General features: G+C 28.5%; 2 protein-coding genes across 3 annotated transcripts; both read left to right on the top strand.

Annotated features, from left to right (window-relative positions):
* The first annotated feature begins 1326 nt into the window (after positions 1 to 1326).
* LOC111042280 lies at positions 1327 to 3148 on the top strand. Its single transcript, XM_022326828.1, has 3 exons — positions 1327 to 2089; positions 2173 to 2248; positions 2972 to 3148. The coding sequence occupies exons 1-3, from the start codon at positions 1592 to 1594 to the stop codon at positions 3094 to 3096; spliced, it is 699 nt and encodes a 232-aa protein (XP_022182520.1). The 5' UTR covers positions 1327 to 1591; the 3' UTR covers positions 3097 to 3148.
* A 2525-nt stretch (positions 3149 to 5673) lies between these two features.
* LOC111042293 (protein tramtrack, beta isoform-like) lies at positions 5674 to 12173 on the top strand. 2 transcript variants are annotated; one of them, XM_022326852.1, is made up of 8 exons: positions 5674 to 5850; positions 6113 to 6343; positions 6456 to 6647; positions 6711 to 6920; positions 6979 to 7234; positions 7308 to 7400; positions 7627 to 7843; positions 10859 to 10972. In XM_022326852.1, the coding sequence occupies exons 2-7, from the start codon at positions 6161 to 6163 to the stop codon at positions 7821 to 7823; spliced, it is 1131 nt and encodes a 376-aa protein (XP_022182544.1). In that variant the 5' UTR covers positions 5674 to 5850; positions 6113 to 6160; the 3' UTR covers positions 7824 to 7843; positions 10859 to 10972. The 2 variants fall into 2 exon arrangements, with proteins under 2 accessions (XP_022182544.1, XP_022182543.1); XM_022326851.1 differs by lacking the exon at positions 7627 to 7843 and having other exon boundaries at positions 10859 to 12173.
* Positions 12174 to 13107: the final 934 nt, after the last annotated feature.

Raw genomic sequence — 13107 nt, 5'->3', positions numbered from 1 at the left:
CTCACACTGCTGACAAGTCCGAACGTCGACTTGGTTACCGTCCGCCTAGGATCATAATATACTATTATGCCGTCTGTTGACTATTAGTGACAACCACGAAAAGTCTGTAGACGAGTTTCAATAATTTCATAATTATTCGTATTTCATGTTTTATTTCTGTGATTAAACTACCTCACACGTTGACACATATGACACGCACCACGATGGTAGGCACGTAGTAAAAGTGTGTTGACAGTAGGTACAGAAGGTAATAACGTGCTTGTAATTCTAAACTAAAGTAAGGAAACTTGATTTTTTTTAAGCATTCAAGTTTAAATTATGACAACGTTCATCACTTAAGAAAATGTTGCAAATTATTTTTGAGTTGTAAGTTTACAAAATGTTCATTTTTTATAAGCTAAATCTTAAACATTTTAAAGTTAAATTTGAACGAAATTAGAAACCTACTTGAACGAGGAATAATGATTTATAGTTGAGTAATTGTGATTTAAAAATATTTTTCGTCAAGGTATTAAGATTTTACGTATACTTTATTTCATTATAATTTACATTATACACTATGTCACTATGTTTTTCAAAACATATTTTAGAATATTATTGTATGTTATTGTCTATTTTAAATTTATACCACGATTTCAGGAAGAAATACGCACCGTTCTACGGTTAATGTCAGTATTGATTTAAAAGTGAATAACAATAATATAATAAATATAGGAAGTAGGTGATGTATATGTTTCATTAAATAAACATAAATAAATATTCTTGAAGATATATGATGATTGATGAGTGATGACTGTCTTCGGCATTCGCTCAGACTTGGAATCGTTCTTCGTATGCAGTTTATCGTTGAATTCAAATTTAACACATACATTACGATTATAATGACTTATTCAATTACAAGGTTCACTCAGGGAGAACTTTAAGTCTTAAAAAGATTGAGAATAACGAACAAGTAGGAAGACACGAATAATGTGAAGAAGTACAAAGAATAGCACATATCTATAAATGTGCAACAATTGTTCAACCAGATGCGAGATGGCAAATTTAAAAAGCAACATAGTCCACAGACCCACAGTGGTGTGTTTTTTGGAAAAGGGGGTATGGATTTTTTACTATTCTCAAACCACGTTATATAGTATCTTATTATACAATGCATAATATTAATTATATTAGGCAATAAACACATCTAAAGCCGAAAGGAAAACTTTGTATTGTTTTTTTTTTTTTAAACGCGGTTGCATTCGACCTAGATAACGTCTCGTCCAACGGTCGGCTCGAACAAAAGGTCTGAGTTCCCAAAAAATTTAGCGGGTAAAATGATCAGTAACAACGGTCAACGACTGAACCGTTGTCGTTCGTATCAGCCATCGCGTCGGTTCACGTAAATAATGTGTATTATGAAATTAATACGAATTAGGATTTAGTATTTGCTCGATTTAGTGACTTGGTGTTTGTTCTTTACGGTTGATCTTTGAGCGACAGAGCATTGAACTTTATTAATATTTTTTTATTATGAAATTATTAATATCTATAGTAATAAAATAATAATAAAATGTAAAGAAAAATTATTTTTAAGATTTAACCGACAACCATGGATCTCGACGACTATGACACTGATTTTAAGGAAGATGACGACTCGGAAGCGGAATATGATAATAATCAATCACTCGATACCGACGTCGACGATATTTGCTGCTCAAACAAATGCCTGTTGACGTTTGATGATGAATTTAAGGATCGCCTTAAGATGGATATGTCACGGCTGCAAAGATTTGAAAAACACATTTATCTGTTCGCGATGATATCCATTGATGAAAACAAGATAAACGCCACAAAAATCATCAAGTCTTCAAAATATTTCCAATATGCAGTTAAGCATTACGGAGTTAATCGATCTGTGTGCAAAAGCGCATTTGTCACCCTGCACGATACAACTCTATCACTGGTACGAACATTATGCATGAAAATGACAATAGGGCATATAATACCTACTGACAATCGTGGGAAACATAATAACCGATTGACCATACCCGACGAAACAAAAGTTGCGATAAAAGAGCATTTCTTTAGCATCTTGAAGTCTCCTAATGTGAGTTGAATATTTTAAATTGGGCTGATTATTGATACAAGTTTGAAATAATGTTATTATATTTCCTTATTTTTTTTTGTTAGATTTTCAAATGTGCCAAGAAAAATCTAGGCCAACCCAATATTTCTCAGTTGTGGATTAGTTTTAAACAGGAACATGGTTAGTATGATAGAATGTATATTTAATATTGTTGTAAATTCCACTCAAATTTGTTTTTGCAATTAAGTTTTCAGAGTAAAAATGTAGACACAATATTATATCACATGTGTTTTTATTTTTGTATCAATGTGCACTAGTAAATATGAAAACTCACAGAATGGCACAATTTTACTTTTATTTTACTATCAAGTTCTGGTTTCTTATTTAGGTTTAGTAAATAGGAATATATAATTTTATAATTAAATGTATTATGTTTCAAGAAATTGAACTCCCAGTTCAATGTACAGTGTTATTCATTATGACAAATTCGGAAATACTAGAAAATATGATTAAACATATTATAATTAAATTTATAATTTATTTATCACTTTTGCTAACTAAAACTGATACTAATTATTTTAATTTACCTAATTTAATTTCAAATGTTTTCTGATGAAGACAGCATATTTTTGTCTAATTCAGTGAAGTGTTGAAGAGATTCCTTTTTGATTATTTAATTCATAATCTGACACAGGTTTATAATTTATTCATCATAATTTAGGCACAAAATAATAACTTTTTAAATTAAATTTGGCTAAAATAAATATTTTTTGAATTCTTTAGTAATTAGTTGAGTGTTTGGGGTGAAAAAAGTTAAAATGTATTGTTTAAAATGCAATGTTACTTGAATAAAATATTATTATTGATTATAATATTATTGAATTGTATTCATTATGATTTCAGGTCATATATCTCGTTCAACATACACAAAATATATTCAATCATTTTTAACACCAGAAGTTGTATCAAATTTTATGTGTGCAAACCAAGCAAAACAAATTTTACAGTATGTAAACAAAATTAAGTAATGTTAAGTATAAATTTACTATAAACTTTTGACTGTTGTACATTTATTTTTATTTAAGCAATTAATAATTTTAACTGTTCAAAATGTATTGATAAGTATAAAATAAATATGTATAAATATTAAATATATGTGTTTATATTTGTTATGAATGTTCCAAGTAGTCATGTGACAACTGACAAATATAACTAATAGAAAAGACTTGAATCTGACAGTTCAATTGAGAATATTGGTATAATTCCATATCTAACTATGTTTTTTTTAAATATTTAAGTACATGATTTTTTTTTTAGTCCCCCAAAAGTTACAGTGAGCAGACCGAAATTCTTTAGGTACATGACTATATTTTTTATTTTTAAGTTAAATGTATTTATGAATTTTAATTATTTATTAGTTACATATATCATTGATCTTAATACTTCATTAGTTAAGATTGACATAATTTGTGCAGTCACATAAATTTGCATTCTTAAAACAAATTAGGTACTTTAGGGGTTGTGTAAATAATAAAAAATTAATACATAATAGTAATGTTGTATTGTTGTGTAATGGGCAAATCGATCATTAACATTTCACAAACCCAACCTATACTGTTTGTTTTAGCATAATAAAGTAGTGAAACTTAATAAGTGACAATTTACAGAAATGAAATAGTATTTCATTATGATATTTACTCGCAATTTATTGGCACTGTCCTATATTCCAAAATACAATAGCCAGTTTTCACACATGTTAACTGGCAGATACAGTGTCGTAACTAGGGAGGGGGCTTAAGCCCCCCTGAAATATCAGACTACTATACCCAGTAATACCCTGACTATAGCAATATAAATTTGTAGCCCTCCCAAAAAAAAATTCCTAGCTGCGGTACTGGTTACAGTAGTGTAGTTACTTAACTCTGAATTACCCACTTATGTTGAATCCAAATTCCAAAGCTGATATTATTTGACGATCCTGTTAAGTTAGCTTGTATGAACAACTGAAAACTACTCGTTGGGCTGTATATTTTCTTTTGGAACAAAATATAATAATTATATACAATGAAAAAATATTCTGAGCAGAGACAGGCCGTCAGCTCATATTTCATAAGATATTTTTACTATCTATTTATATTGCTATTAGTAGGTGATTTATAAGTAGTACGATAGTTCAAATTAACTTTTAATAATCTATAAATCTATAAATCATAATTTATTATACTACAGTAATATTATTTGACCTAACCAATTAGTATTCATAGTTCACGTAAATTATATTATTTACAAAGGCATTTTATTTAATTAACAAATATACAGATATATTTAAGATAAATGGCTAATGGTTACATTTTATAGATAGTGGTACATTGATTTTAGTACAAATCCTTCAGATATTTTGTCGTAAATTCCAAATAAGGATTAAGGATATTATGCGAACTACAAAATATGTGCCTAGCTGATGAATCATCAGCATTTAAAAGACCAATTGCATGTTGATTATTGCTTAGTTTATATATTATTAAAGTTATTTATTAATGTCTTACTAAAATTACAAAATGAAAACATATTTAATTATGGATAAACTATAAATTCTTCTTATTCATACTCAAAATTAAGAATAGAATATCTGAAAAACCTAGGATTAAAAAGTCAACCAGTTTAACATTTTAAATAGACAATTTGTATTATAAAAAATATTTTATTAATTTATTTACATTAGCAACTACCTGTCCCATTTCTAGGACCATTTAAAATATTTTGAAATATATAAAATATAATTAAATCGTAATATTTTTGGTACAAATTATATACATTTTTTTAATCTGGTGCTTTTAACATATTATAAGGTATATTAGATAGTTTTGTATTGTCGCTGTCACCATTTGGGGGTGATCCGTTTGCACAATACTTATCCTCTCACCTTTAGCGGTTATGTCATATAGCCATATGGACTTCAAAGTTAACAAGAACCTAACCATTGGTCGTTAGTGTTATCCATATACCTATAAACGGACAGCGCATATAGAGAGAAATCACATGGCAGTTGACAGTAGACAGTAGACAGACTGTCATGTCGGAAATATTTATAATTCTATCGTTTATGGTGTTAGATAGCCGTGCTACCCTCCACCGATTTCGAATTTAAGATATTTTTTTTTATTTAACACTTTCAGCTATAGCTATTATAGTTCGACAATTACGAAAATTTAAGATATTATACCACATAATAAAATAAAAGATAAAAATATATCTTAATACATTTTTTTTAAAGACAAATCCATATAAGATTGAATCAATAATATACCAATTTATCATAATCATTAGCCAACGGCCGTATAAAAATAATTATTGTTCTATCGTCTACAGTATAATATCTTCATTGAGTAATAGTAAATACTATAAATATAATACCTATGTAGTATGTAATAACATGTCCCTATGCATATCTTAAATCGTCTGACCATCGGGCCAATCGAAAAAAACGTGTGCGCACGCCGCACAGTGTGCGTTCAGTTTTGAGTTTGTCCCCCCCATTGGTCACCCTGCATCGTGTTAGATAAGAACAATTTAATTAATATTGTTATTAATAATAATAATAATAATAATAATAATAAAAAGAAGAAATAATTAAAACTTAAATAGAACATTGATTGTTATTTCATATTTGTCGGTACTCGGTGTATTAATGGACTCGTCCTTTGCGTGTTATTTATTACGTCAAACGTGAACGACGTTTTGGCGTCCATTACACGGATGTCTCAGAACAGCCCACAAGTACTGTAAGTCTACCATTTCTTGTTTTCACATAACAATATACTTACAAGCACAACGCACACACACTTGCTCACTCACTTCCCATAATGTATAGGTGTATAATAATGTGTATTGTTACTATTACCCATATATTAAAACCACCCCGTGTCACATTTTCATACAAAATGTTGTATATTCAAATGTGCCCGGATGAACAAATGCACAAATTACACTTGTACAACGCTTGCACACATTGTATTGTTCATTGTTATTGTTTGGCGACTTTAGGGTTTGGTGATTATAACAACTGTCGTCTGTGTTTGATTCGGGTTTACAATGACTGCCGATCACTTTTGTTTGAAATGGAACAACTATCCTTTGAACATGGTCACCGAGTTGGACAGCCTTCGTACTAGTGAAGACCTGGTAGATGTAACTTTATCATGTGATGGGCAGCTGTTCAAAGCTCACAAAGTTGTGTTGTCTATGTGCAGTACTTACTTTCGAAATGTGTTCAAGGTAAACCAAAAGACTTTGTTTTATGAATACTGCATTAAATTTTCAATTTGGTTTCTTTTAAAGGTAATGGATTTCTTTGTTCATTTTTTAATATCCTAGTTATTTTTTTTAGGATAATCCTTGTAGACATCCAGTCGTAATATTGAAAGATATAAATCAAGATGATGTTCAGGCATTGCTCAATTTTGTGTATCAAGGCACTGTTTACATATCAGAGAAAAAACTAGCATCATTTTTACGGACTGCAGAGTTACTACAGATAAGAGGTCTAGCTGGTGCAGCTTCTACAATAAATACAGATCTAGTACATAATATTGTTCTTCATTTGGGTAATTACAATTTTTGTTAATGGTTAATTTTTTTTTAGGAGTCAACCCGAACGAGTTTAGAGAGAAATGCCATGCCTCCACTGCAGCAACTTTCTACCAATAACAATCAAGATGAGAAACATGATACATCAACTTCAACAGAAAAATCTGATTCCCCAAAGTCTCCCAGTGAAAAAGTTTCTGCAAAACGAAAGAAATGTCTTCCAGTAAAATTAAAAAAACAATTTGATAATGGCACAGAGTTTATGGTGAACTAAAGTTTAAATATTTCTTAATTTTAACAATGGCTAATTAATTATTTTACAGGATGAAACAACTGGTAGTGAAACTGACATATTGAGTCGATTAAAAGTCGATGATATTGATGATGGCAATGTAGATACTGACTGTTATATTGATGAAGATGGATCAAAAGATGAATTTTGTGATGATCCATATGCACAAGGACCTGATGTCGATGAATATGAAGATGTAGATATAGTTAAAGATGAATTTGTTTCACATTCTACCACAATTTTTGACAAGTCATTAATTGCTTCTCGTATGTTGAATGATCCTAAAGGTAATTAATTTTTTTTATAGTTTTTTGTTTATTAAATTCATTAAAGAAGTTTATTTAAAATAAACTTATTTAGATATCCACACAAGTACAGCTAGTGGTATTGATTTTGCTATATCTTCAGCTCAAGCAAATCAATGTCCATCTGAACAATCATTAACAACTGCAGGTATTATACTCTTTCTAAATTAATATACATATATATATATATAGTATGTATATGATTGGGTAAAATTTGCATATGTGAATATATATATAAATATGTACTAGAATATAAGTATACTTAATTATTAATTATATAAAAGTAAACGAAAACAAATTTTTTCCATATATTATTGGAAATCAATGTATTTCACGGCTTATAAGCCATGCAGGCGGCACACATATTTTTGCAGGATCCCACCTGGCCCAGTGTGGGGACTGCCCCCATTGTGGACAGATGTACAACAACCAGTCGTCGCTGAAGTATCATGTGCGTTTAATGCATTCGGACTTGACGCGCCGGCTGTGTTGTTACCTTTGCCCCAGCTCATTTGTGTATCGCGAGGCGTACAAAACGCACATGCGACAAGAGCACAATGTCAGATTGTGATGAATGGTGACATAATTTGTGTAAGTGGACAAAAATGGTTGTCGGTCAGTCGGAGCATGGTGTATTGTTTGTGATGGGGGAGTCTCGAGCACTAAACATTCCAAATATGTACAAATTCAATAATTAACAATCTTTAAACATATATAACACCAATTAATTACTTAATATAATATTGATTGTTAATAGTAATATAATATTTATTAATAACTGGCTTTATGTTAATTCTCTAACATCGGAACTATACTATATTTAAGAGTAAAAGTTGATTTTTTGATCAACAACATATTTGTACACTTATACTTTTGTTCAAAATAATAATGACATACTATGGTATGGTCCTTTTGTGATTGCTCACCCACATTTTAGATTCTGAGCGGAGCAATGAATGATTGTGTGTGATTTTTTTTTGTGTGTCACATTTTGTGTATTACACCTTTTGTAGCAGTGCTTAGGTTTTCAACTTCAATACCTTTTGTGGTAGGGAAGTGAATTTAGTTGGTACTTTGGTTCAAATTAATAAAATCCCTAATGATTATTTAGATAATTAGGAAAAACAGAAATTTTTACCCAAAACCAGTTTTCAACAAAATCAATTTTATTATTTGGTTGTGATTCAAAAAAATAATACATACATGCTACTTGACTTAAAATTTTTAAAAAATATTTATATCAGAATTTTATATAGATGGTTCAATTTTTCAAAATACTTTGACACTTTCGAGCTATTCATTTGCCTTGACAATTTTTTTTGTTTTTTTCCCTAAATATTCATAAAAATCTTTCGCTTGGTCTAAACATTTTTTAAAATTTAATGCAAAGTTCCTCATAAGTTGTTATTATAGCTACTTTAAAATATTTAAGATACCTAGAGATTTTTTTTATGAATATTTGGAGTCAAATTTTGATAAAATTTGTTAAAATCACAACAATTAATTAAATTATTTTGTACCTAGTTAAACATAAACCTAAGACTTGAAAATTTAATGCAAGGTTCTTAACAACTCATAAGTAATCATACTGAAACTAAAAAAATTAATAGATCTTAAAAAAAAATATTTTTTAATTGACATTTTAAATTTGGTCGAAATCATTAAATATTTAAATAAAGAATGATGTTAATTTTTGTAGACACGATTAAAAATATACTCTAGTCTATATAGACCTATATCTTTAACTGTGGTAGGGACTTAAAACTTGTACGTTCATTTTAAATTTTACAATACATAATGATATATTTAAGTTAAATTTTAACCATGCACTTTTTCAGGCTGTTCTAAGGTAAGATAATGATTGATATTGACTCAAAAGTTAATAACAATAATATAAAATGTTATAATTTTGGCAAAAATGAAATCATCCTATCTTAATATTACTACCAAAATAAATAACTGTAATAGCAATACCTAAAAACATAACATGAAAAATATACTTGATATAGACTGACAGACCATCTCCGCTCAGAACCGATTTTTGTATGCAATGATATAAACCTCGTGATATATCATGGAATTCAAAATTAACACCATCTATTACAGTGACCCATTCAACACTTATCCACTGCATATTATTAATACTTACTTGCCCACCTTTTTTGTTTGTACATTTGGTACACAAACTTTTTATGCATTGATATTTTATTTTCAAGTTATTTAACTTATATTTGTATCGTGACTTAGCATGTTTCCTAAATATACCTTTTATTTAGTATGCATTTTGTGCATTTTATATCTTAAGTTATTCAGATGTCTAGTATAGTAATACGTTATGTGATATTCTGAAGTTTGAGTTTCTCTTTATATAAATCACTTGAACCAATTTCCACTATTATACTACTCTTTAATAGTTACATCTCAGTACATATAATAATATTTATATTTTTGGCAATTCCTAAGTATAAAAACTTATAACCAGTGAGATTTTTTTTGTTCTTAAAATATTTGTTTATTATTATATTTTACATTTTATTATTTAACATTGAAAATCATTATTTGAAACTCCATGCAATAGTATTTTAGATATTTTTGTTCAATTAAAAGACAGTTCGGTGATTTTTTAAAATACACTTTTTTAGTGTACAATATTGTCTTTAAGACATGGCAATTATTATTGTAACTTTATATTGATTAAATATAAAGTTATAGACAAAAACTAAGCGATAAGTCTCCATTATTTGGCTTGCGAAATGTATAAAAAGCTTTTAAATAGTATTACAATTACATAGTATTATGTATATAAAATATAAATAAATGATACAAAAGAAACAATTACAATTGAGTGCTTAATAATGATGTATAATATGTCATAATGTATCTTATACTTTGACAAACAGTTATAGGTCCATTTTTAAATACTAAAGAACAATTTCTTATTTATATTTTAGTGTATGACTTAGAATAATAATATTCGTGCATTTTTTTTATACATAATAACAACATGAAATAAAGTAGAATATATGTTTATGTTTCTTTTATAACGTTTCTGTAATAAATTATTTATATTTTTACTATTTTTTACATTGTTAAGTGTATAATATACAATCTTAAGTTTAGCACTGTTATTAGTCATTGTTAAAGAAACGTACCTTCCAAGATATTTATTGATATGTTAAAACATCAGTATTTTAACTTATGATTACATTTTTGTTCAATATTTTTCTGACCAGCTAAAAGCTCCAATGTGTCTTGTATTAGATTATTATGATGTTATTTATCATTGATTTTAACAACTGTATTTAATGTTTAGAAAATAAAATTATTTAATACATTTAAGATAAATAAAGTATTAATAATAAAGTATTCATGCCGTAGATTAAGATTATGCCTTTTTTATCTAAAATATTATAGAAAATTACAGTGTATTTATAACTTAGTAATGATTAATTACACAAATCATAATTTTGTGTTGGTGAAATGGTACTCAGGTGAAACCACCGTGATAATCGCACGAACTACGTCACACAATGTCCAATTTTTCTCATGAGTTCTGATGCACATTCTAATATTAACTAATTTTCTAAAAAAAATTTTTTTTGACAGACCGTCTAGGCCGCCGACCATGTCCTTTGTGCCAAAAAGTGATCTCCAACAAGTCTAACTTATTAAAACATATGCGGATTAGGCATAGTGACGAATACAATCCAGCTGGTTGCAGTGTGTGTGGTAAAGTGTTTAAGAACAAATACAGTTTACGTGCACACATTAACATCTACCATAAGGAACACTCAACTACCACTAATACGACCAATCAAGGTGCGTATCAAGTGTACAATAATAATGCAATTGGTCAACAGCAACAACAGCAACAACAGCAACAACACCAACAACATCAACAATCGGCTCCAGTACAGCCTGTCAACAATTCTACTGGTTCTTATATAACTGGTTCATCGCCAGTTACTTGTTTTAACCAGTCTTCAAATGCCACTACAACTGGTGGCTACATTATACAGCAGCCTCCCACATCGCCGTTCCTAAATAAAATCTCATTGGATCTCCCATCTCCATATCAGTTAACGAATCAGGCTACATCTGGTCCACCTTTATCACCACTTTAACCATTATTTCCACCAGCATCAGCCGGTGAATTTTTTGATGTTGTCGGATGCGCTTCACGCATGACTCATTTGGAGGTTTAAATTTTAACCTCATTTTCGAGATCGGTTACTGACTAATTAATTTGTCATTATTATTATTAAATAAATATATATTTAATTATATTTTTTTCTAGAGGGGGGAAGGGCTTGGTTTGATGTTTGGTTAATTTTTACTGGTTGTAATTCATTATTTTTAAATTTATATTGGTATACCCGAAGTATAATATTTTTATTAATACATTAAAGGAAATGTAAAATATATATATAAAGTTTTTAATTTAGAATATATATATTATAAAGAGTGCCAATAATGATAATGAGTAATGAAAAAGAAACAATCAAATTATGTTGTATAATTAATATTTATTAACAAAGTTTGCTCTTTATAGCAGAATCTATTAAAGGCCAAACGAGTCAAAGACTGAATAAAAAATGAAACACCCTAATATTATTCAAATATTACTGATGAATAGTATTTTTAGCTCATAATTATTAAGGATGAATACGAAACAAACTTGTTCTCTGAATTGAGAAAATCACCTTGTACCTACTCTATAGTATTTCAATTTATACCTATTCTTTAGCAATAAAATATATTGTAACATAGTCATAATCATGTATAAAATTAATATTTACCAAAGATATTATAGAACTGATAAATACCACTAACGATTTTTTAATTGTATTCAGTCGAATACTATGTGTACATTTTGCACATGGTCTTGTTTCGTGTTTTCTATTTGTATTAGAAATTGTGTCCTCCGCACAATTATCTTACTTTTGGTTTGCTACAACAGTCCCTAACATTTAAATTGTTTACCCTTAATATTAATATTTAATTTTGTCGTCATGATTTTTCACGGGTCTTTTGTATTATTAATTAGGGTTTTATTTTGTGTAGAATTTAACATTGGTACAATATTATTTATTTGGTTTATTTCCCTTTTTTCTGCTTTTTATTTTTATTTATAACTTAGTGAAACATAGTATTTCTTTATTTTTCGGGTTCCAAAGTGTGTATTGACTGATATAGTTTATAGTATTTAAATTAAATAAAAAGAAAGGAAAAATATGTATATTTTTTTTCTAGCGGAGCGAGTCAACTAATGTTTTTTTATGTATACATTAAATATAAGTATATATTTTATGTTCATGTATGAGTAATATTAATTATAATGAAATCAAATATATATTTTATTTAGGCTAATTCAAGTGTTTTATTTATTACCATTCTTACTATACATTGCAGCTGGCCTCGAGAATACTTTATGGTTCATGTTGAAAACAATTACAGTGTAGATTGTTTCTAATGATTTAAAAATTGATTATTTTCAGTCAAAACATTATTATAATGTATTTATTTAACAATTATTTCCGCAGATTTAGGAATAAGTTAACCATTCACTTTTCAGGAAATTTTGATTTGTAGGTATGTATTAACTTTGACAACTGTCAACCATGTTAGCATTATATTATGATAGAAAACAATTGTTTTTTCTTAATCACCTAAAAATACAATAGAATTTGACATTTGTATTCATCAAATTTGAAATTGTGGCTGTAAGAAGCCACCCCAATTGATGGATAGTCAGCTATAAAATATATGAAACTGATATACCGTTTTATCAACGCTGATTGACACAGGTATGAGATGTGGCAATGTCTGAAGACACAGAAAATAAAAGAACACTG

This window comes from Myzus persicae, unplaced genomic scaffold (genome assembly GCF_001856785.1).
Source record: "Myzus persicae strain clone G006 unplaced genomic scaffold, MPER_G0061.0, whole genome shotgun sequence".
NCBI classification, from domain to species: domain Eukaryota; kingdom Metazoa; phylum Arthropoda; class Insecta; order Hemiptera; family Aphididae; genus Myzus; species Myzus persicae.
This window is presented reverse-complemented; position numbering and strand designations above follow the sequence as displayed.

Excerpts from the sequence above, each read along its gene's own strand:
- LOC111042280 (XM_022326828.1), top strand. The coding sequence starts at position 1,592 with ATGGATCTCGACGACTATGACACTGATTTTAAGGAAGATGACGACTCG. Across the intron at positions 2,090-2,172 it reads GCATCTTGAAGTCTCCTAAT|ATTTTCAAATGTGCCAAGAA; the intron begins GTGAGTTGAATA and ends TTTTTTTGTTAG. Across the intron at positions 2,249-2,971 it reads TAGTTTTAAACAGGAACATG|GTCATATATCTCGTTCAACA; the intron begins GTTAGTATGATA and ends TTATGATTTCAG.
- LOC111042293 (XM_022326851.1), top strand. The coding sequence starts at position 6,161 with ATGACTGCCGATCACTTTTGTTTGAAATGGAACAACTATCCTTTGAAC. Across the intron at positions 6,344-6,455 it reads ACTTTCGAAATGTGTTCAAG|GATAATCCTTGTAGACATCC; the intron begins GTAAACCAAAAG and ends TATTTTTTTTAG. Across the intron at positions 6,921-6,978 it reads ATAATGGCACAGAGTTTATG|GATGAAACAACTGGTAGTGA; the intron begins GTGAACTAAAGT and ends ATTATTTTACAG.